Here is a 23,569-nt window from a genome sequence, read left to right as displayed (position 1 = left end):
TTTAATATATTTTATTTAATATAGGGTTTTAATTAATAGGCACATGTGAATTGTAAATTGACTGAGTGAAGTTATTGAATTTTCATATTGCAGCAAAGATGTACATTATTAGTGTGTCAATTCTTCTTTTTCCCACATCTTAGTTCTTGAAACCCACTCAATTGAACTTAAGCCTCTAAGATATAAGACTGACATCAAGAAATCTCCTCAGAGAATGGCTTACCATGTCATTTTCTTCAGGGTTAATATTTTCTAGCCTAGAAAAAAGGGACACAGAAAGCCTGATCAGTAGCATTTCCTTAGTGCAGCAAAATGAGTTCGCTTTTTAAATCTTTAGAACCTCAAGTAATTTCATTCGACTAGTCTTTAGAGTCAACCATGACATTGAACATATTAAAGTGCCACCTGCTCGACTCCATCTTTCAATAATGCTCCATATCTTCTGCACTGACTTCAGACTGTTAAGTTATTAATGTTTACTGCTATATATGACTACAAGGATCAATTGTTCATATGTGCTTAGATGAAGAAAGTTCCCCAGTGATAGAAGTACTCATTCTCATCATTATATTTATTTCTAGACTTTCAATTCTTACCAGAAACTGTATTTCCTCTCCTTTTGGACATTATCACAAATAAAACAAGGCAAGTATTTTTATTACAAAGTTTAACTATGTTCCCTCAAAAGCAATGACAAATAACTACCACTAAATTTGACCTAAAAATCTCCTGGTGCTACCTATTTGTTGAAACAAATACGCTATATAGAAAGGCTGACCAAAATTGGCCACATTTTTAAATGACTGTTATTTTCTTTTTTGCATAACATAGAATTATTCAATTTAAAGGCAAAAAAAGTAAACTGGTTCCCTTCATAAATGGACTTTTTGTCTTTTAAGAGTCATAGTGTTTACTGAAATGTTTGTTGATGTTGGTAAATTGAAGAAATGCAGTTAAAGTAAAGAAAGAAGTTCTAAATGACATATTTAGAAAATGTATATAATATAATTTAGGCAGTCATTAAATTGGGTAGATTAAATGAAAACCTGTAATGGGTACCAGTGAAATGATGGAGATTTTAGAAATGATTTCAATTATTTAAAAATTGTACTTAAAAGCTTAGATATCCAAATTCGTGTTTCAAGTTTTCCCCCTCCATTTCTGTGCTCCTGTGATTTAACATTTACCACAAAAAAAGGATACTAGGAAAAGATTACAAAAGACACTTAATAAATTTGTTACAAAATTGCTCCAAACTCCACAGTTCAATCAAACTGCTATAATCATGGAGAGAAAGTATAGATTTTAGAACATTGCATTTGCACAGGAAAAAATATGAACACATATCAAAAAAACTATTTCTACCCATATTTAAATGGTGTAAGTCAACAGGTAGGTGTAGTAATTTTTTTTTTTTTTTAAGAAATTCACGTTCTTTTTATTTATTTATTTATTTATTTATTTATTTATTTATTTATGACTGTGTTGAGTCTTCGTTTCTGTGCGAGGGCTTTCTCTAGTTGCGGCAAGTGGGGACCACTCCTCATCGCGGTGCGCGGGCCTCTCACCACCGCGGCCTCTCCTGTTGCGGAGCACAGGCTCCAGACGCGCAGGCTCAGCAATTGTGGCTCACGGGCCCAGTTGCTCCGCGGCATGCGGGATCCTCCCAGACCAGGGCTCAAACCCGTGTCCCCTGCATTGGCAGGCAGACTCCCAACCACTGCGCCACCAGGGAAGCCCAGGTGTAGTAATTTTTAATTATATATATTTAATGTTTATCTCAAACTACTAATGTCCCCTTGGATTCACATTCCAATAAGGGCAAATATGTACTCTTATCTTTTTCTCCCAAAATAAATCAACAGTTTTCAAATATCCTGTTTCATAAAAGCTTAGTCTACAAAAACTATGAGGATAATCACTTCCTTTTTATTCAATTAAAAAACAAAGTGGAAAAGTATAAGATAAAATTCTTACACTTATTTATGATCATGTAAAAGTATGTGAAGAACAGGAGCGGCATTTAACCATCAGTTATTGGTTGGCTAAATATGATTTTTAGGGAAGCCATATGTGGTAAGGAATATTTACCTTAATGTTGTTCTTTTTAGATGAAATCAAACTAAGAGTCAATTAATGGCAGTTTCCAAAGAAGTTTCAATTTTTATAAACTTCACAATTTATTAAACTTGATCATTTAAAATGTAAAAAGATACACGGAAATTAAGCATTTAGATTCACAGATTACTGGGAACTTAAAAAAAATTAGTTTTCAATATTATGCAACTCCCTTTTTTTGTTTCAAAGAGTTACATATGATCAAAAAGAAAATAACAGTGTAGGTAGGTTAAGTAATTCATATATTCCAAATAATCAACATAACAAAAAGTACATGAAATTCCTATGCAATATTTATATGTTTTTTTCAGGCAATGCAAAATGAAGAACTGTTACTTTAAGGAAAAGCAAATGAAGAGTTTAAATGTTTTAAATTAACAGCTTTCAATAGGAAATGGTTAAGATAACTGTATTTAGTCTAATATTAAATTCCCTGCTAACAACCAAAATTTAAAAAAAATTAAAATCAAATTTTCTTATCAGATGTTATATACTAGATCCTCGGCACATAAATTTAGCATTCTGACTATAAATAACTTATGTGATTGCCCTTAAAAGTACATGATATATAGTGATTTATCATTTTCTGATAAATGAATCCGAATCATGTTTTGGTGAGTGAGTACATGATATATAGTGATTTATCATTTTCTGATACATGAATCCGAATCATGTTTTGGTGAGTGAGTGTGTTCAGGTATGACATGCAGGGCATGAGTGAGCCAAGTCAACCACTTGGCATGTGAATCTCTATTTTGCTTTATTATTAGCCTTTATAATTGATATAGATATAGTGATAAATGGTCACTAAGAGGAAAATAAAACTTAAAACCTTTTATTATACAGCAGGTTCTTATTTGCTGTACACCTGCAACTAACACAGCATTGTAAATCAACTATACTCCAATAAAAATTTTATAAAAATAATAAAAATGCCTCTTTAAAAAAAATGAGGGACTTCCCTGGTGGCACAGTGGTTAAGAATCCATGCAAGGGACACGGGTTCAAGCCCTGGTCCAGGAAGATCCCACATGCCGCAGAGCAACTAAGCCCGTGTGCCACAACTACTGAGCCTGTGCTCTAGAGCCCATGAGCCACAACTACTGAGCCTGCGTGCCACAACTACTGAAGCCCACGTGCCTAGAGCCTGTGCTCTGCAACAAGAGAAGCCACTGCAATGAGAAGCCCGCGCACCGCAACAGAGTAGCCCCTGCTTGCTCGCCACAACTAGAGAAAGCCTGCGTGCAGCAACGAGGACCCAACGCAGCCAAAAATAAAATAAATAAAATAATTAAAAAGAAAAACTCTTGTACCTACTAAAGTCTGCCTTTGTAGTGCAAACTCATTCATAGACAATATGTAAATGAACAGTTATGGTTGTGTTCAAATTTGCATTTCTTTAAAAGTTTCAGGAAGTATTTGTCACAGATATCAAAGATCAGCTACATAGTAATTTAGTCTCAACTAGATTATATAGAGTAGGGACGAGCAAACTTTTTTGTAAAGGGTCAGATAATATTTTAGGCTTTACCATATGTTCTCTGTTGCAGCTACTAAATTCTGCCTTTGAAGAAGAAAATCATTCATAGGCAATATGTAAATGAACAGGTGTGGCTGTATTCAAATAAAACTTTATTTACAAAACAAGTGGAAGGCAGGATTTGTACCATAGGTCCTTACTTTGCTGATCCCTGATACAGAGTATTGAAAAATGAGATCAGATCTTTGATGTTAATACACTGTAATGCCAATTCAGTATATTTGACACATTTTTCTGAGGTGGGTCATTCAATATCTAGTTAAAGATAAAAAACCAACAATAGTGGCTTCCAGAAAATTAAATTCAGTCCTACAATAAGGACATTACTTACTGTATCACTTAAGAAAACAAAAATTAGACAAACAACTTACCTGTAAGAAAAAGGAAGCAATTTGAAACAGTTATATAAGACACATAATTTTCTATGTAAAATGACTTTTTAGGTTTAAGGTTTACAAGCAGCATGTACAACACATAAAGTTTTACCAGCTTAATAAAGACAAAGTAATAGTTGGTATTATATGACATACAGCCAACAAACTACACATTATGTATCATTAATATGAAGTTTACAATTAAACAAAAGAATTTCAACCTTTCATAATCTTTAAATTATGCCTACAACAGTCTAACTAGACAGTCATGATAATCAGTAAGAATATTGCTGAAGTAAATGACCATAGGTTCAAGTTTCAATTGATTTCCTATACCATGCAAATTCTGACTGACAACCTTGCACTCTAAGTGAAAAGACTCATGCATGAAATGTCACATTTCTTGATTTATTCCTAAATCAGTCAATATCACATCTTTTCTTTCTGAACCTATAGTCCTTTACCTTGTTCAATGGGAAGAAGCAAAACTTTGACCCCCCAAATGATAAAAAGAACTAGTGATCAGCTTATCAAAAAATTCTAAATTGTTTTTTTTTTCTCTAAGTCTCCTTTCTTACACAGTGCCACCATTAATATAAAAAATACACCAACAATAATAGATTGAAAAATAGATACCATGGTCTCAAAAGTTGGAATGTACATATGCAAACATGTCTATATTGGCATGCATATGTAAGTCATTTTAACCTGAATCCTTTTTACTTTTTCCTAGTTTTGGATAAAAGCAAAAGAGACAAAGAAAAAAGCATTAAAAATTCAAGAGGTAAGGGAAAGCAGAGAAGCGGGAGAATAATAAGACAAGACAAACATTATACAGAAAGATGCAAAGTAGATTGGAAGTGGAAAAGATGATGAGAGAAAAAAGAAGGAAGGAATTTCCAGATTATAGGAAGCAAGAAGTAAGGAATTAAAACAAAAAGATGTGAAATAATTTATACAATTTCATCTTATGCTCAATGCCTCTAAATATGCCTTTCAGTCAAGCAAAGCTCAGTTATAAATTGGTTCTATCTTAACAAAGATTTAGTCTAAAATGCACTATTGAAGTTCAGAGCCTATAGACTTCAACTGAGTAGAAAAGAACCTCCACAGTGCCATTTAAAACTGTACTGACATGCTATTTGTTGTTGTTGTTCTTCTTGTTTCTTATGCATGATTTTTCCTGATCCCCTCACCTGAACCCCTAGACTGTAATACAGTTGTCTATAAACTTTTCTTAGGAACCAATAATTCTTCATATCACTTGATACTATTTTAAGTATTTATGTAATTATTCATATTTACTTAATGCTGATCTTCTTAACTAAATTGAGACCATAATGCTGTGTTCCCAGCAACTAGCACTGTACTTGATACATAATAAATATTCAATAAATATTTATTGAATGGACTAATTAACTAAAAGATAAGTCTTGGGATGGGACTGTTTTCCTTTTCTCCATTCCCCATTCCTCCCTCAATAGGAATGCTACCAAGAACAAAATGAAAAAGGCTCTGCCTCAAAGAACCCTAATTTTCATGTACTGTAATAAAAACTATAACAAAACATATGTACAGATTAAAGTAAATAGACAATGGAAGTTTTAAAAGTTTAGGGAAGAAGGATAGGCTCAATTTAGATCCATCACTTAAAGAGATAGAATGAACACAACTAAGAGACCAATTTAATAGGAGTTCTGAGGAAGAAGTTTTTGTTTGGATACATGGGCAGGTGGTTGTGCTGCTGATAGGTACAGGGAATTAAGGAGGATCAGGTTTTAAAAATAAAATTAATAATTCCATTTTGGATATGCTAAGGTTGAGATGCCTGTATAGCTCTGAGGTAGGTAAGTCCTACAATGTGTAAGTGACTGACTATGACTCTTTGGGCAGGGAGTCAACCACTCTAAGTTTTTTCATCTATAAAGCCTGAATATCACTCAATGAGTTGTGACATTGTATAAAAAACTGATTTGTTATCTTTTGGGGGTGAATTTTATTTCTAAAAACAGTAAAAACTATTTAGAAGCAAATTTTATGAATAAAATTGGTGATCAATCTACATAAAAGAATTATGGTCATAAATTACATGTTAAGTATAGTACTGTGCAGCAGTTGACAAATTGAAGGTAATAGTACTTGCAAATCCCTAAAGAAAAGTTCTAAAGTTATTAATAGCTGCATTACTGAAAAAAAGAAAAAAAGGTATCTATTTTGAAGAGTATGTTTTAAAACATTTGGTCCCAGCAACTGTTTTTGTAGATAAAAACAAACTGATTCTGAAAGGTATATGGAAAGGCAAATAGAATAGTCAAAATAATTAGAATAGTCAAAATAATTCTACAATAAAAGAGCAAAGTTTAGAGGGATGACATTATCCGATTTCAAGATGTAACATAAAGATTTAGTAATCAAGAATGTGTGGTATTGACAAAGGGATAGACACACAGATCAATGGACAGACAATAAAGTCCTGAAATTAACACACATGAATAGTCAAATGACTTTTGGCAAAGGTGCAAAGGAAATTAGTGGAGAAATGATACCATTTTCAACAAATGGTACTGGAATAAATAAATGTCCACATGCAAAAAAAAAAAAAGACCATTTACAGGTACCATGTATCACTTTACACAAAAATCAACTCAAAATAGATTGTAGACCTAAATGTAAAACACGAAATTTATAACTTATACAAGAAAACATAGGAGAAAAATTGGTGCGACCTTACAAATGACAATGAGTTTTAGATTCAATACCAAAAGTACAAAACATGAAAGAAAAAACAATCAATAAACTGGATTTTATCAAAATTTAAAACTTATATCCTGCTAAGCACACTGTTAAGAGAAGAAAAATACAAAACATGGACAGGAAGAAAATATTTGAAAACCACATACCTGAAAAATGACTTACATACAGAATGTATAACGAACACTTAAAATTAACAAAAAGGAAACAAACAACCCAACTTAAAAAACTCGTCAAATATCTGAACAGACGTTTTACCAAAGAAGATATACACATGGTAAATAAACATATAAAAAGGAGCTCAATATCATCTGTCATTAAAGAATGGCTAATGTTCAAAATAAGAAAAAAAGCAAAAAAAGAATAACAATTCCAAATGCTGGCAAGGATGGTAAGCAACAAGAACTCTTGATTCATTGCTGGTGGGGTGGGCATATCCCTATAAAACATGATCCTGGAGCAGGTTGCAGTGCCAGTAAGTAAGAAAGTGTTAAAAAAATCAAAAGGATGGGAACATGTCAAAGGGATGTAGGAGCCACCTGAAAGAGTTTCCAATGGTCAAAGTTGGAATACTAAACAATAGCAAAGATCAATAAAACTAAAAGCTGGTACTTTGAGAAGATAAACAAAACTGATAAACCATTAGCCAGACTCATCAAGAAAAAAAGGGAAAAGACTCAAATCAGAATTAGAAATGAAAAAGGAGAAGTAACAACTGACACTGCAGAAATACAAACGATCATGAGAGATTACTACAAGTAACTATATGCCAATAAAATGGACAACCTGGAAGAAATGGACATATTCTTAGAAAAGCACAACCTTCCAAGACTGAACCAGGAAGAAAGAGAAAACATAAACAGACCAATCACAAGCACTGAAATTGAGACTGTGATTAAAATCTTCCAACAAACAAAAGCTCAGGACCAGATGGCTTCACAGGCAAATTCTATCAAACATTTAGAGAAGAGTTAACACCTTGCCTTCTCAAACTCTTCCAAAATATAGCAGAGAAAGGAACACTCCCAAACACATTCTATGAGGCCACCATCACCCTGATACCAAAACCAGACAAAGATGCCACAAAGAAAGAAAACTATAGGCCAATATCACTGATAAACACAGATGCAAAAATATTCAACAAAATACTAGCAAACAGAATCCAACAGCACATTAAAAGGATCATACACGATGATCAAGTGGGGTTTATCCCATAAATGCAAGAATTCTTCAATATATGCAAATCAATCAATGTGATACACCATATTAACAAACTGAAGGAGAAAAACCATATGATCATCTCAATAGATGCAGAGAAAGCTTTCGACAAAATTCAACACCCATTTATGATAAAAACCTTCCAGAAAGTAGGCATAGAGGGAACTTACCTCAACATAATAAAGGCCATGTATGACAAACCCACAGCCAACATCGTTCTCAATGGTGAAAAACTGAAACCATTTCCTCTAAGATCAGGAACAAGACAAGGTTGTCCACTCTCATGACTATTATTCAACATAGTTTTGGAAGTTTTAGTCACAGCAATCAGAGAAGAAAAAGAAATAAATGGAATCCAAATCAGAAAAGAAGAAGTAAAGCTGTCACTGTTTGCAGATGAGATGATACTATACATAGAGAATCCTAAAGATGCTACCAGAAAACTACTAGAGCTAATCAATGAATTTGGTAAAGTAGCAGGATACAAAATTAATGCACAGAAATCTCTTGCATTGCTATACACTAATGATGAAAAATCTGAAAGAGAAATTAAGGAAACACTCCCATTTATCACTGCAACAAAAAGAATAAAATACCTAGGAATAAACCCACCTAAGGAGACAAAAGACCTGTATGCAGAAAACTATAAGACATGATGAAAGGAATTAAAGATGATATGAACAGATGGAGAGATATACCATGTTCTTGGATTGGAAGAATCAACAAGGTGAAAATGACTATACTACCCAAAGCAACCTACAGATTCAATGCAATCCCTATCAAACTATCAATGGCATTTTTCACAGAACTAGAACAAAAAATTTCACAATTTGTATGGAAACACAAAAGACCCCAAATAGCCAAAGCAATCTTGAGAAAGAAAAACAGAGCTGGAGGAATCAGGCCCCCTGACTTCAGACTATACTACAAAGCTACAGTAATCAAGACAGTATGGTACTGGCACAAAAACAGAAATATAGATCAATGGAACAGGATAGAAAGCCAGAGATAAACCCACGCACCTATGGTCACCTTATCTTTGATAAAGGAGGCAAGAATATACAGTGGAGAAAAGACAGCCTCTTCAATAAGTGGTGCTGGGAAAACTGGACAGCTACATGTAAAAGAATGAAATTAGAACACTCCCTAACACCATACACAAAAATAAACTCAAAATGAACCTCCATACTGTTCTCCATAGTGGTTGTATCAATTTACATGGATTAAAGACCTAAATGTAAGGCCAGACACTATAAAACTTTTAGAGGAAAACATAGGCAGAACACTCTATGACACAAATCACAGCAAGATCCTTTTTGATCCACCTCCTAGAGAAATGGAAATAAAAACAAAAATAAACAAATGGGACCTAATGAAACTTAAAAGCTTTTGCACAGCAAAGGAAACCATAAACAAGATGAAAAGACAACCCTCAGAATGGGAGAAAATATTTGCAAATGAAGCAACTGACAAAGGAGTAATCTCCAAAACATACAAGCAACTCATGCAGCTCAATATCAAAAAAACAAACCACCCAATCCAAAAATGGGAAAAGGACCTAACTTGACATTTCTCCAAAGAAGATATACAGATTGGCAACAAACACATGAAAGAATGCTCAACATCATTAATCATTAGAGAAATGCAAATCAAAACTACAATGAGATATCATCTCACACCGGTCAGGATGGCCATCATCCAAAAATCTACAAACAATAAATGCTGGAGAGGGTGTGGAGAAAAGGGAACCCTCTTGCACTGTTGGTGGGAATGTAAATTGATACAGCCACTATGGAGAACAGTATGGAGGTTCCTTAAAAAACTAAAAATAGAACTACCATATGACCCAGCAATCCCACTACTGGGCATATACCCTGAGAAAACCATAATTCAAAAAGAGTCATGTACCAAAATGTTCATTGCAGCTCTATTTACAATAGCCAGGACATGGAAGCAACCTAAGTGTCCATCGACAGATGAATGGATAAAGAAGATGTGGCACATATATACAATGGAATATTACTCAGCCATAAAAAGAAATGAAATTGAGTTATTTGTGGTGATTGGATGGACCTAGAGACTGTCATACAGAGTGAAGTAAGTCAGAAAGAGAAAAACAAATACCGTATGCTAACACATATATGGAATCTTAAAAAAAAAAAATGGTTCTGAAGAACCTAGGGGCAGAACAGGAATAAAGATGCAGATGTAGAGAATGGACTCGAGGACACGGGGAGGGGGAAGGGTAAGCTGGGACGAAGTGAGAGAGTGGCATGGACATATATACACTACCAAATGTAAAATAGATAGCTAGTGGGAAGCAGTCACATAGCACAGGGAGATCAGCTCAGTGCTTTGTGACCACCTAGAGGGGTGGGATAGGGAGGGTGGGAGAGAGACGCAAGAGGGAGGAGATATGGGGATATATGTATATATACAGCTGATTCACTTTGTTATACAGCAGAAACTAACACACCATTGTAAAGCAATTATACTCCAACAAAGATGTTTTCAAAAAAAAAAAAGCTGGAATACTCCAAGCAACAAAATAACATAGTATTAGATTATAATTCAAAGTATTAAATGAATATCAGTGAGTCCATACAGATATAACTAAATAAAAAAATGAGGGATACAAATGTCCTGTACTTAAGAATTACAAATAATTTATATAGATATTCTCTGCTGAGGAAGCTAGAACTCAATTAACCTCCTAGTCCATACTCCCCAGCCCCATCACTGAGTATGGGCTGCACTTTAGTGATTTGCTTCAAAGAGTAGAGTATGAAAGAGGAATGTGGGTAACTTTACAGAAGAGAAACATGGCAAGTACTACCTTTTCCAGGTGACCAAGATTAACATCACTGGCTGTAAGTCATATTGATAGAGGACAACCTTGAAATGATGTGATGAAAATGGCATTTTCACTGGCTGTAAGTCATATTGATAGAGGACAACCTTGAAATGATGTGATGAAAATGGCATTTCACCCCTGCACTCTCTGTCCCATAAAACCAATACCTCAGTCTAATCACGAGAAAAACTTCAGAAAAACTGAAATTGAGAAACATTCTATAAAATACCTGACCAATATTCCAGAACTCTCATCAAAAACAAGGGAAGTCTGAGAAAATGTCACAGAGCAGAGTAGGCAACGGAGACATAGTAACTAAATGTCTATGGAATCCTGGATAGGATCTTGGAAAATAAAAAGGACATCACGGAAAAGTAGTGAAATCTGAATAAAGTGTGGCCTTTAGTAAATAGTTGTATAACAATGTTGATTTCTCCATATGGTGACATATGTACCATAGTAATGTAAGATGTTAGCAATAAGGGAAACTGGGTGAGGGTTATAGGAACTCTGTACTGTCTTCACAACTTTTCTGTAAATCTGAAAGTATTCTAAAATAAAAAGTTTATTGAAAAAAAAGGCCAAGTAAAGATGGTGGAGTGAAATCTGAAAACAGAAATCTATGTATCCCATCACACACCACTTGAATGGAAGATAAAAATTAATCAAACAGCAAAGGAAGCAGGACATCATGTAGTAATTTTTAAAAGTAGGGATAAGGTGAAGAGTGGAAAAATGATTTTGAACAGGTTCAACTAACTTCTCTTTTTACACATGAAAATAGGTATTGAGAAAAGACGGTGACCTCACCAAATCCTGGAAATTTTTCACTAATACCACACAGCTTGGAAATAACCTGAGAGACCAATGAGTTGAGTAGACAGGCCAGAGAAAAGTAAAGAAAATCTTCCTGCATTACTGAAGAATCTTTACAGAGGAAGCAAGAATCATCAGGGCTGGCCGTTTTTTTTTTACTACACTGGTGGAACAAATAAAAGCCCAAAAGAAATACTCCATGGAATCAGGATATCCACAAGACGAGACAGAGTGAGCCGTCAGAGCAGTGCAAGACACCAAACAAAGTCCTACAAGCAGAGGACAGAACTTCAAACAAAATCGGTATCTAGCCCCAAGGAGGTCTTCCCAACCACTACTCCTACCTCACTGTCTTACAGCAATGAAGAAAAGTGGCCCAGAAGCACTACCTAGCCAAGAATCAGAGGAGAAGGCAAATAGGTTTCAAATAATATGAAATGTTTATCAAGGAAAATTCACTTGCACTGTATCAGAACAAAGAAAATTTCTTGACAATTTAAGCATGAGCAAGATGAAGAGAAATGACATGTCAACTATGAATTCACCACAAACACATGACAAAATATCATGCAAATGAGATAAAGATCATAATATAAAACATAAACCAAGAGAAAGAAAAAAATTGTCCTATCGTGGTTGGCATTCTAGAAAAACATAAGAAGAATATGAATTCAATAAAAGAAGTTCAAAGAGAAGATGCCAAAACAAAAGAGTAGATGAATAGGAAAATTGAAAACTTAAGGATAGACCTGAAACTTATATAATTAAAAAAAGAAAGAAAAGAAAACTTAAGGGAACATTGAGAATAAATAAACAAACAAAATATTTAATAAATGAACTAGAAAGAACCAGGAATGGGACAGTAACAATTGGAATTACTAACTAAAGGAAAGGCTTAAGAGTATCACAGTGAATGCAGAGACAAAGACAGCAATTAAAATAATTATTGAAGAGATAATAGATAAGGATAAAAGTTCCCTATAAAAACAACTGAAGTCTCTAAAATGGAAAACCTAAAAAACAAATGTAAAATTTCCCTGAAATAAAGGAAGAATCAAGTAGTCTTTAGAGAGGCATGCTGTGATTCTAAAAATATTATTACAGATCACACGAACATCCTGATTAAGTTGTTCTACTTCAAGAATAAAGAAAGAATCATTCAAGTACCCAGGCAGAAAAAATTAAACTACCTATAAGTGAGGAAAAAAGCAATATGATTGACCTCAGACTTCTTTTCAGCCAAACTCAATGTCAGAAAAGTCAGTAACATGTTTACAGTGTTTAGAATGAAAAAATACTTGAGCCAAGAATTTTATTCATAACCAATTTGAATATAAGGATAACAAACAGCCAGTCTGGAGTATGTTAAAGTAGAGAATAAAGTATTTATAAACCCTTCCTTAAAAAACTATTTGAAAACGCAATTTGGTTACCCAGGAACTCCCCACAATAAAGAACTCAGGTGTAAAAATGCCATGTATGATAAAAGTTCGAGTAATGATTACTCAACTCTTTTAAATATAAAATAAAGGTTAAACAAGGGGGGCACTTTTGGCTATAGAATCCAATACAGCTTTTACAAATTTTTTAGAAGTAGAATTCATAAAGAAAAAGAAAAAAAGGAGTTTAAAACTGTTATTTATTTCATAGCTGAGAAATAATATTGCTTAACTAAAACACTGCACAAAAAATATTGATGAGATTCCAACACCTTAATGTTTTTCCATCTCTTAAATTTAGACAGTTCTTTAGGGAATTAATATATCTTAATATATACCAGAACCAGAATCACCTGGTTCGCTTGCTAAAAATGTAGATTCTCAGGCTCTACCCTATTTCAGGCGTCAGGTCTCAGTTTAGGACCCACAGCTAAAAGATGTAAAAAGTAGTGGAGAATAGGAATGAGCATAGTAAGCAGAGAACAGTAAAAGAACCCAGAGAGCTGAAATAAATCAAGGAGGTGATAATAAGGAGAGGGAAGAAAAGAGGAGTCACATAGGAAGGTAGAGTAAGGATATCAACAACAGAACTATGAAGAAATAAAGAAAGTAACTGTACTAAGAGTGTTGTGCATTTCTTTCTTTCTTTTCTTTTTTCTTTCTTTTTTTTTTCTTAGTGACTGAAAACTACTAGCATGCCAAAAGTTTTAGAAAAAGACTGTGGGGATATGGAATTTACCACTGTAACATATAAGCATCAGTAACATTTTTAAACATGTAACCACCACATAATTCATGTACTTTATAAATGCTCCTAATGTCATATGTAGTTTTAAATGTGTACATACAGTTTTAGAGACATTTCCATATGCTTGGCTCGTGCAATTGCTTCATCTCTCTCCTCATTGGCTAACTGCAGTCGAGACATAATAGCTTCATCACGTTCTCTCTGTGCAAAATACACCTCTTCAACCAGAGCTACCAAAATATATAATTCATAATTAATTAGCGAAAATAAAGGAAAAGTGCATACTTTTAGCAAAAATAAAAAGCAAAAAAAATTATTTTATTCAACTGAGTTAGCATCAATTAGTTTACTTGAGAAAACATTATCTTTTTAAGCTACTGCAAAATTGAGATACTATTTCATACCCATAAAAGCAAAAATTAAAAGGTCAAATAGTAAAAAATATTGAGCTTGTGAAATAAAGGAAACACTCAAATATACTGCAGATAGGTGTATATGTTTCGACAACCATCTGATGAGTAATTTGGCAATGCTGAAGTTGTGCCTAGTCCATAACCTGGCAAATCTCCTCTTTGGTATGAAGCCTAGAGAAATTCTGGCACATGTGCACAAGGAAACATGTATAAAAATGCTTAGGAACAATGTATAAAAATGTTTATTTCAGCATTATATAACAGCAAAAACTTACAAATAACCCAATTGTCCAATAACTGGAGCAGGAATAAATAAATTACTATACATTAAAAATGGAATACTATGCAGCATTTAAATGCATTAACTATGGACAAATGGACAAATCTCAAAAATGAAAATTTGACAAAAATAGCAAGTTGCAAAATAAAGCAAATCTATTATTCGTGGATAGACACAATTAGTAAAAAATATTAAAATAAACATGGAAATGATAAACACCAAATTCAGGACAGTAGTTACCTCAGTAAGATGATGGAAGGAGAGGAAGGGGAGAGTAAATGGGGGCAGAGTTGTGTTGGTTTAGCACTGAACATCTCCGGGGGCACCATTCATATTGATTATAATACAAATGACATCATGTAAACTTCTGCAGCACTATATAGGGAGCTTTTATGTTATCTGAAATTGTCATTTCTCAAACTTAATTTCTACTTGGAATCTTACATAACTTTTAAAATATCACTGCAATTTTAGACAGAAAGGGGCTCAAATACTTGGATCACTGAACCAAATTTATTTATACTGTCAAACCACGAAATAAACTTAGGAAAGACATTTGAAATGTTCTTTTAGGTCATAAAACACTGGGTTTCTGCTAAGATTTGTCATAGATTAATACACTGTTAATCAAGATAGTTACTTTTATATTACTTAAATTGTAAGTAGTGGAAAAGAAAAAAAACCCTGAGAAAAAAGTAACTGTATCTCTTCCATAATACAGTATAAAATGGAACATGCAATGGCAAAGCAAAAGTCAAAACTACTTCTAAGAAGCTAAGCCTGAGGGAAGATGAATAAATTAATTAATTCATCAAATATTTATCAAGCTCCTGTGGCAGTCATCAATCCAGTTTTAAGGAATATGAATATAGCAGTCTAAGAAGTCCTTGTCATCCTAGAGTATACATTCTACTACAGGGAAACAGACAGTAGAGAGAAAAACAGGCCAAAAATTAGGTAGGTAGGTAGGTATGTAGATAGTTTGAAGGAAAATACAGCTGTATCAGAGAAAAGAGAGTGATTTGGTATATGGGGAATGGGGCAGACTATTTTAGAAAGGGTGGTCAGAAAAGACCTTTTTAAATAAGTGACATTTCAGCACATTCAAATAAAGGAAGAGTAACCATATTCATATTTGAAAGTAGACTAAGCTGAAGAGAAACCGGGACAAAGGCCCTAGAAGCATTAGAGATATAACAGCAATACGGCTGGAGCACAGTTAGAGAGGGTGAGAGTTTGGGGAGATCACACTGTAAGTCACAGCAAGGAATTAAGATCTCATCTAAATATGATGGTAGCCAATGGCGGTTTCTGAGCAAGGAAATGACAGCATCACATTTACGTTTAAAAAGGAATTCTGGCTTCCAGGTGAGAAGTAGTTCATAGGTGGGGCAAACATGGAAGCAAATTCCAGTAGGGAGACTATAGGAGTAGTTCAAGCAAGAGTTCACATCAATAACCCACAAGCATAACCCTTTCCCTGAAACTTTAAGCTACCTAGAAATAAATATCAACTTCTAGAATAGGAACAATTTGAACAGATCTGTGTTTCAGAAGGAAACTCCCAGAGATGAGCATTCAGTGTGTGGAAGATGCAGGGGTCACCTGCATCAACTTCCAAAAGTTGCAGGTTGGACTGTACATGCCCCTTAACCCAATATTAGATTATTATAAAAGTCCACATAAGAAACAATGAAACCCTGAAGTAAGACAAGGGCAGCACAAAAGAGAAAGAAAATAGATTCAATTCATAACAAAAAGTTAAGTATGTACCAAATTTCAGAGGAGAGAAAAACAGGACAGGTGACTTTACTAAGGCATCCCTCAACCTACCAAAAGGTAATCTCCATGAAACTCTGGGGTAAACAGGCTACTCTTCTCCTTACTGCTGCCACATAGATTCCAAGGCAAAAAAAAAAAAGTCTTAGCCCAGCATTCAAGGAAAACTGGAGTCTAGCTCTAGCCTACCTTCCAGCATCATCTACCACCATATTCCCTTTAGGACAGTATTTCACAAAATATAGGATGTGAAACACATTTTTTAATAGTTATGTCACTTTAATGTATATTAGAAAACCATAACTAGCACATCAGACCTATAATTTCTCTGAGTGGCATTTAATTTAATGTCCAGTTAAAATTCAAATTTCTTTAAATTACCCATATTGTTGAGGTAGATGCCAAAAAAGGGTAATTTTCCATTATTTCATTTATTTAAAGTTCAAAAACAAAAAAGAATGGCCTGGCTATTAAACTTAGGATAATGGTTACTAACTTTTGAAGGTAGTACTAGAAGGGAGGATGAGGAACTTTTCGTGATATCTGGTGATATTCTATTGGAAATATTTGGTTTTTTTACATCTGGGTGCTGGTTATACGTGTGTTCGCTTTCTGAGATTCATAAAACTGCACAGTTATTTGTGCACTTTTTGGGTACAGACGTTAAAACTAAAAAAAATTCCATTAAAATATATATTTATCTAGTTAAAAAGATGAGATTTTAAAAGAAGAACATTAAGTGAATAATAGGAAAAAAGTTAGCATATATGATAAAATCTTTGAGAGTATATGTTAGGATTAAATTTTAAGCAACACAGCCTTGTCCTTCTGGTCAAGACAGGGTAACAGGATCCAAATTTGTATTCCCACTTAAAACAATTTTTTTTAAATGGCAAAACGTGCATGGGATGACAGCTTTCAAGATGATATGGAAACAAAGACAGTGACCTGAGAGAGGAAAACAAAAGAGTTGAGCCCCACGACTGGCCCAGCTTAATACATTGAAAGAGTTTTCTGGACATGGCACAGGAAAGGAAGAATCCAGGAGGAGGCCAGCAGACTCCACAATTTGAAGAGAGAAGAGTCTAGGGAAACCAAAGCAGCTAGAATTCACAAGACAGACTATCAGAGGAAAAAACAGCTGCAAAGAGAGAAAGCTTTGGAGACATGCAGAGGGTATTCCTCAAGAAATCAGCTGAGGACTGAGCGCACACATGTGAGTAAACTACCCATGCAGGGGAAAGAGCCACCTGAAAGCTTTAGAGGCATCAGTGCCCTGAGCTCCACAAAACCAAAAATAGTACGTGTTCCCACTAGCCAGATTGGAAAAACTCCTGATTCATGAACTACTACATAGAATACAAAGAAGGGTCTTGCTTCAGTAGTGGGGATTAATTAACCCTAGGCTAAACACTGCTCTGGTAATAACCTACCTATCTTTAAAGCATGAGCCAGAAGTAGTGACCTGTTTCCAAGAAACATAACTATGTCTCAGAACAAAGCTCAAAAATACTTTATAAGAATACAAAAATACCAGCTCCCAAAATGGTAAAGTTCATCATGTCTGGTATCCAATTACGAGGCATGCAATCAAGCAGCAAAATTAGGACCCATAAAGAGAAAATTTAATCAGCTAAAACTGATCAACATTTTGTCAACTAATACATAACCTTGTTTCATGTATGTTTCTTTTTAAAAACACCTTAGTTAATATATATTGTTGATTCATTAGCACTGAACTCATGGCCAACAGTACAATAACTCATGCTTGAACAGTTTATCCATAACACACAACACAGCCTTCCGTGTTTCAGGAACATTAGATTGCATTTCAGCATGGAGCTGTTTTAAACAGTGAAATCACCAATAGAAGGTACCAAAATGCAATAAATGTAGCACTAAATAAGCTACAAAAAGGACACTTATTTACAATATAAGAGCTGAAACATAAAAGCAGAGTGTGGCCTTAAGATGATCAGATTGTTTTTCTTTTCTTGGTGTGTTATTTTGGTAATATTGATAGATTTTTAAATGGTAAACCAACCTTGCATTCCACAAAATAAATCACAGTCCCAAATGCAAAACCTAAAATTATGAAAGTTCTGGAGGAAAACCTCTTTGACTTTAGGTAGGCAAAGTTTCCTAACTATAATAATAGCAAAGTATAAACCAATTTTTAAAAATTGGTAAGTAGGACTTCAATTTAATTCAATTAAAAATTTCCACTCTTCAAAAGATGCTAAGAAAATGAAAAGACAAGCCACAGACTGGAAGAAAATAATTGCAAAGCATATATCTGACAAAAAGACTTGTATCTAGAACATAATTTTAAAAACTCTCAAAGCTCAATAACAAGGAAACAAAAAACCCAATTAAAAATTGGGCAAAAAACTTGAACACTTTTTTCAAAGTAGATATATTGATGGTAATAAGCACAAGAAAAGGTGTTCAACAGCTTTACTCATTACAGAAATGCAAATTAAAACTATGAGATAGCCACCACACACAGCTGACCCTTGAACAACACCGGGGTTAGAGGTGGACCCCACCCCCCACCTTCTGCAGTCAAAAATCCGTGTATAACTTTACAGTTGGTCCTCTGTATCCACAGATGCAGAACCGTGGATCATGTAGTACAGTAGTATGTATTTATTGAAAAAAAAATGTGCATATAAGTGGACCTGCGGAGTTTAAATCGGTTTTGTTCAAGGGTTAACTATACAAACCTATTACAATGACATATGAAAAGCTGATTAAAGATGTTGGCAAGGATGTAAAACAACCTGGAACTTTCATACACTGCTGGTGGAATATAAGATAGTATAATCACATTATGTCAGTTTCTTAAAAAAGTAAACATACACCCACCACAAGATTCAGCTATTCCACTCATTAAGTATTTATCCAAGAGAAATTAAAGCATAGAAATTAAAGCATATGTCTAAATACAAAGACTTCAATACAAATATTCATAGCATCTTTATTTATAATAGCCAAAACCCAGAAAACACCCCAAATTTTTAGTAACAGATGAATGGTTAAACAAACTATATAACAAATTGTGCTAGAACAACTGGATATCCTCATGTATAAAACCAAATGCTTTTAATCAACAGTTTAGATAAAGTTAAGGAATTCTTGCTATGAACACAGCTTTTGGAAGATCCAGTAGTTTCCAGTACAATTTTCATATATTTTTTAAGGCTGTATCATTACTCCTATGTGGTTGTCTGTGCCACATTATTCTGCTTCTATGTATCAATTCATCATGCTGTTTTGAAAGAAATTTCTGCCCATAACGTAGTACACAGTAATGAATTTTATTTTCCCCTTCTAGTTGTATACAATCTCCTAGGAAGGATATTCATAACAGCTTAGAGAAAACAACATGATGTATTATGAAGAATATGGGCTTTAATTCAGATCCAAGGTGTTGTCACAGTAAAGTTAGGCAACTTGTTTTTTTTATACTTAAATTATGTTAGTCACCGTTCAGGTGTATAAAATGCACAGAATACCATCAGTTACGGTTATTAGGGGAAATTAAATGAGATGATATATAAAAGCTCTTAGTCAAATAAAGTAGATTCTCAACAAACGTCAATTCCATGCCACCAATACCATCATCACCCTCAATCCACAGACTCACAATTTGGCTTCATTTCCAGACATATTAAAAATGTGATTTTGATTAATTTGGACCATTTATATCTATAGCCATTTCAACATTTCTTGCTTTTTTCATTTTTACCTTTTTCATTGGCATGCAAAAACTACAAATGGGAACTGAAGGAGATATTATTCAGAACACATTCAGAACACTACAGTATAATGACACAGGTCTGTACAAAATATGATATTCTAAGATATTTTTACATTATAAAATACTTCTAATTTGTGGGTCAGATAGGATGCACAAAATGATGCTAAACAGTCACCTAGGTACAGATTAACACGTATGTTACATTGCCCTGTAATATTCTGGCATATTGAAAGGTTAAAACACTATTTACTAAACTTTAAATGCCGACAGGCCTCCTATCACTTCTGTATAGTGTGATGAGATCTTTATAAAGTGACATTTAATGTAAGCTGTGTTCTACTTTATATACAATAACACTTGATTGAAAAGGTAAAGCTGTTAATATCAAGGGCTTTAATAAGTCTTGTTAACTCTATGCTTAAAGACAAATGCTTTACATCAAGGGTATATTTGGTCCTGTGTGATGAAGAGAAAACATTTTTCCCTCTATAATGCTGTATCAACTTTAAATATATAAACAATGTGTGTATTTAAAGGAGTATTCTAAGGTTAAATTTTAAAATGCCATAAAACACACACACAAAAAAATCTGATTATATATTTTATAAATGCTAAGAAAAGTTTTCCAAAAGTAAGGTATTACAAAATGATAATTTTTAACACCTATTAGGTTATATGTGAAATTTGTTGATTACGAAAAACCTGATTCCTTTTCTAGAATTCAGTACTTCTAAAGAATCAATGTGCAACTCTCAAATATTTTTAGTAAAGAAAACTTAATTGTAAACACTGAGCTTTTCCAAGGTAGATGACTATTACAAAGTTCACTAGAAAATCAATATAGCATTTTAGTTGGAATTTGCTCATTAAACACCCACAGCTCTAATGCAAATTATGATGGAATGAATAAAGCAAATACATATGCTTCTTTCTTTTTATTAAATGTAAAATCTACTGTTAATTGCATCTCGTATGTCATACAAACTTTTCTCCTTAACTATTAAATAGAAGCTTTAACAAAAGTCATTAGAGATTCTCTTTCTTTGACTTGAATAAATTTCAATATTTGTTCAGTAAAGGTTCACAGCAGTTAAATTACATTAACAAATATTATTAGCTACTATGTAAGCCAACCCAGTAAAATACTTGTATTGTAGGTAGAACAAATCATTGGGTGTTTACAATAATATTTGGATATCTCCATTTTTAAACACGGTTGTCAAATATCCTATAATTCTTAGTCAAATGAGAAAGATTCAGAGAGGATCACCCCCACCCCCCACCCACAAATACTCAAATTTGTTTAGTAAGCTAATTGTTTTCTAATATAGGCAAAAGTAAATATGAAGAAGCTGAACCATACTAAGTATGAGTTTATTGAATCAAGACAGAGTACATATTTCCTTAGTAGAACCCAAGTCTATTGACAAGCCCATATTCTACACTTCTCAAACTACTTTTAAAATACAGTAGCAGTGAGACAGTATATTGGAAAACATTCTAGTTTAAACACTGAATCATGATTCTCTAAATAACATAATTTGGAGGACAGACATTTCCCAGGAAAAAGAATCCATTTAACATCTTCAAGGTAGTTATGTAAACAGAAAAGGCTGAACTAAGGAGAGGGAAGAAGAAATCATTAGGATTTGAATTTGAAACATGTAAAATAATCACTGATTACAATTCAGCTTCCAAAATTCTAAGCAACAAATATAGATAATAGTTCGGTAAAAGACTTTATTATATATAAAAGAATTTCAGATTGTCTGAGCATTTACTATTATTGCTTTACATGATGTGAAATGAATTCCTTGCAAACATAACATTTAGCGTTTTACAAAACCACCCATATATATTCCAGAACCACAAACATTATGCTATGTCTTAATTTCCTTAAAATTTCTAATTTCTCTTTGTTGGCATAAATTGCTTATTATAAATTTAAACACAGATCATAAATGCCACACACCAGTAGAGAATTAACCAACCTATTCCAAGTAGTTTGATGGTTCTACTCTTGGCATTACATTGCTGGATTCAACTTATTTCGTCAGAACTTCTTTTACAAGCCAGAATATTGTATTTCTAAAACTGGATTTGAATGTTCACCATTTTACATGACTATTCTGTAAATAACCTTTTCTGATTAAAAATACAGGCTCGTAAAAATGTGGGGACAGAAATGTTTTGCATAGTTTTGTAACTTTCTGTGTATAATTAAAATAAACAGGATATGTTCTCATATTCTTCAGTATTATTCAAAATCATAAAATAGAATAGAATTTAATCATTTGGACATGACATATTTGATTGAACTAAGATGCTCCTAAAATCAGATTTTACACTGTTTCCAATTTTTCACTATATAAACAACACTGTAACGAACATCTTTGTACACAAATCTTTATGTATATACACAGGTAATTACTACGGAAAATTCCTAGAAGTATGATAATTACATTAAAAAAGTTTTTTAAGCTCTTTACATATGTTTTAAAATTTTCCTCTGTAAAGCTGCTATAAATTTATACTTACCAAGAGTATAGAAATTGCTAAAGCTTGATTAGAAAATTATACAAAATTGTGACTTTAAGTAGCAAAAATATAAAACAGTAACTCTTTTTGGCAAAACTCGCAATCATTATATATATGTATTGAGTACAGATAACTCAAAAGACTATATAAGAACTTTCTAAAAATGTTCTTTTTACATTCATACCTTTAATATATCTGATATTAGAGCTATAATTTTTTTACATGTTTATTGGAGTATATAATTGCTTTACAACGTTGTGTTACTTTCTGCTGTATAACAAAGTGAATCAGGTATATGTACACATATATCCCCATACCCCTCCCTCTTGTGTCTCCCTTCCACCCTCCCTATCCCACCCCTCTAGGTGGTCACAAAGCACCGAGCTGATCTCCCTGTGCTATGTAGCTGCTTCCCACTAGCTATCTATTTTACATTTGGTAGTGTATATATGCCAATGCTACTCTCTCACTTCGTCCCCGCTTACCCTTCCCCCTCCCTGTGTCCTCAGGTCCACTCTCTACATCTCCGTCTTTATTCCTCTCCTTCCCCTAGGTTCTTCAGAACCATTCTTTTTTTTTTTAGATTCCATATATACGTGTTAGCATACGGTATTTGTTTTTCTCTTTCTGACTTACTTCACTCCGTATGACAGACTCTAGGTCCATCCACCTCACTACAAATAACTCAATTTCCTTTCCTTTCATGGCTGAGTAATATTCTATTGTATATATGTGCCACATCTTCTTTATCCATTCATCTGTTGATGGACACTTAGGTTGCTTCCATGTCCTGGCTATTGTAAATAGTGCTGCAATGAACACTGTAGTACATGACTCTTTTAGAATCATGGTTTTCTCAGGGTATATGCCCCGTAGTGGGATTGTTGGGTCGTATGGTAGTTCTATTTTTAGTTTTTTAAGGAACCTCCACACTGTTC

At 33.7% G+C, this 23,569-nt stretch overlaps 1 protein-coding gene across 3 annotated transcripts in view; it reads right to left on the bottom strand.

Moving 5' to 3' along the window:
* Positions 1-23,569, bottom strand: part of MIPOL1 (mirror-image polydactyly 1) — a 254,128-nt gene that overhangs the window by 196,690 nt on the left and 33,869 nt on the right. For all 3 annotated transcript variants that reach the window (XM_036843183.1, XM_036843185.1, XM_036843186.1), the window contains exons 6-7: positions 13,959-14,088; positions 224-257 (exon numbers count right to left, since the gene is read on the bottom strand). In XM_036843183.1, the coding sequence (XP_036699078.1) occupies positions 224-257; positions 13,959-14,088 (164 nt within the window). The remainder of the gene's footprint in view (positions 1-223; positions 258-13,958; positions 14,089-23,569) is intronic.

This window comes from Balaenoptera musculus, chromosome 2 (assembly GCF_009873245.2).
Source record: "Balaenoptera musculus isolate JJ_BM4_2016_0621 chromosome 2, mBalMus1.pri.v3, whole genome shotgun sequence".
Classification (NCBI taxonomy): domain Eukaryota; kingdom Metazoa; phylum Chordata; class Mammalia; order Artiodactyla; family Balaenopteridae; genus Balaenoptera; species Balaenoptera musculus.
The sequence above is the reverse complement of the archived record's forward strand: the minus strand, read 5'-3'. Positions and strand labels throughout refer to the sequence as shown.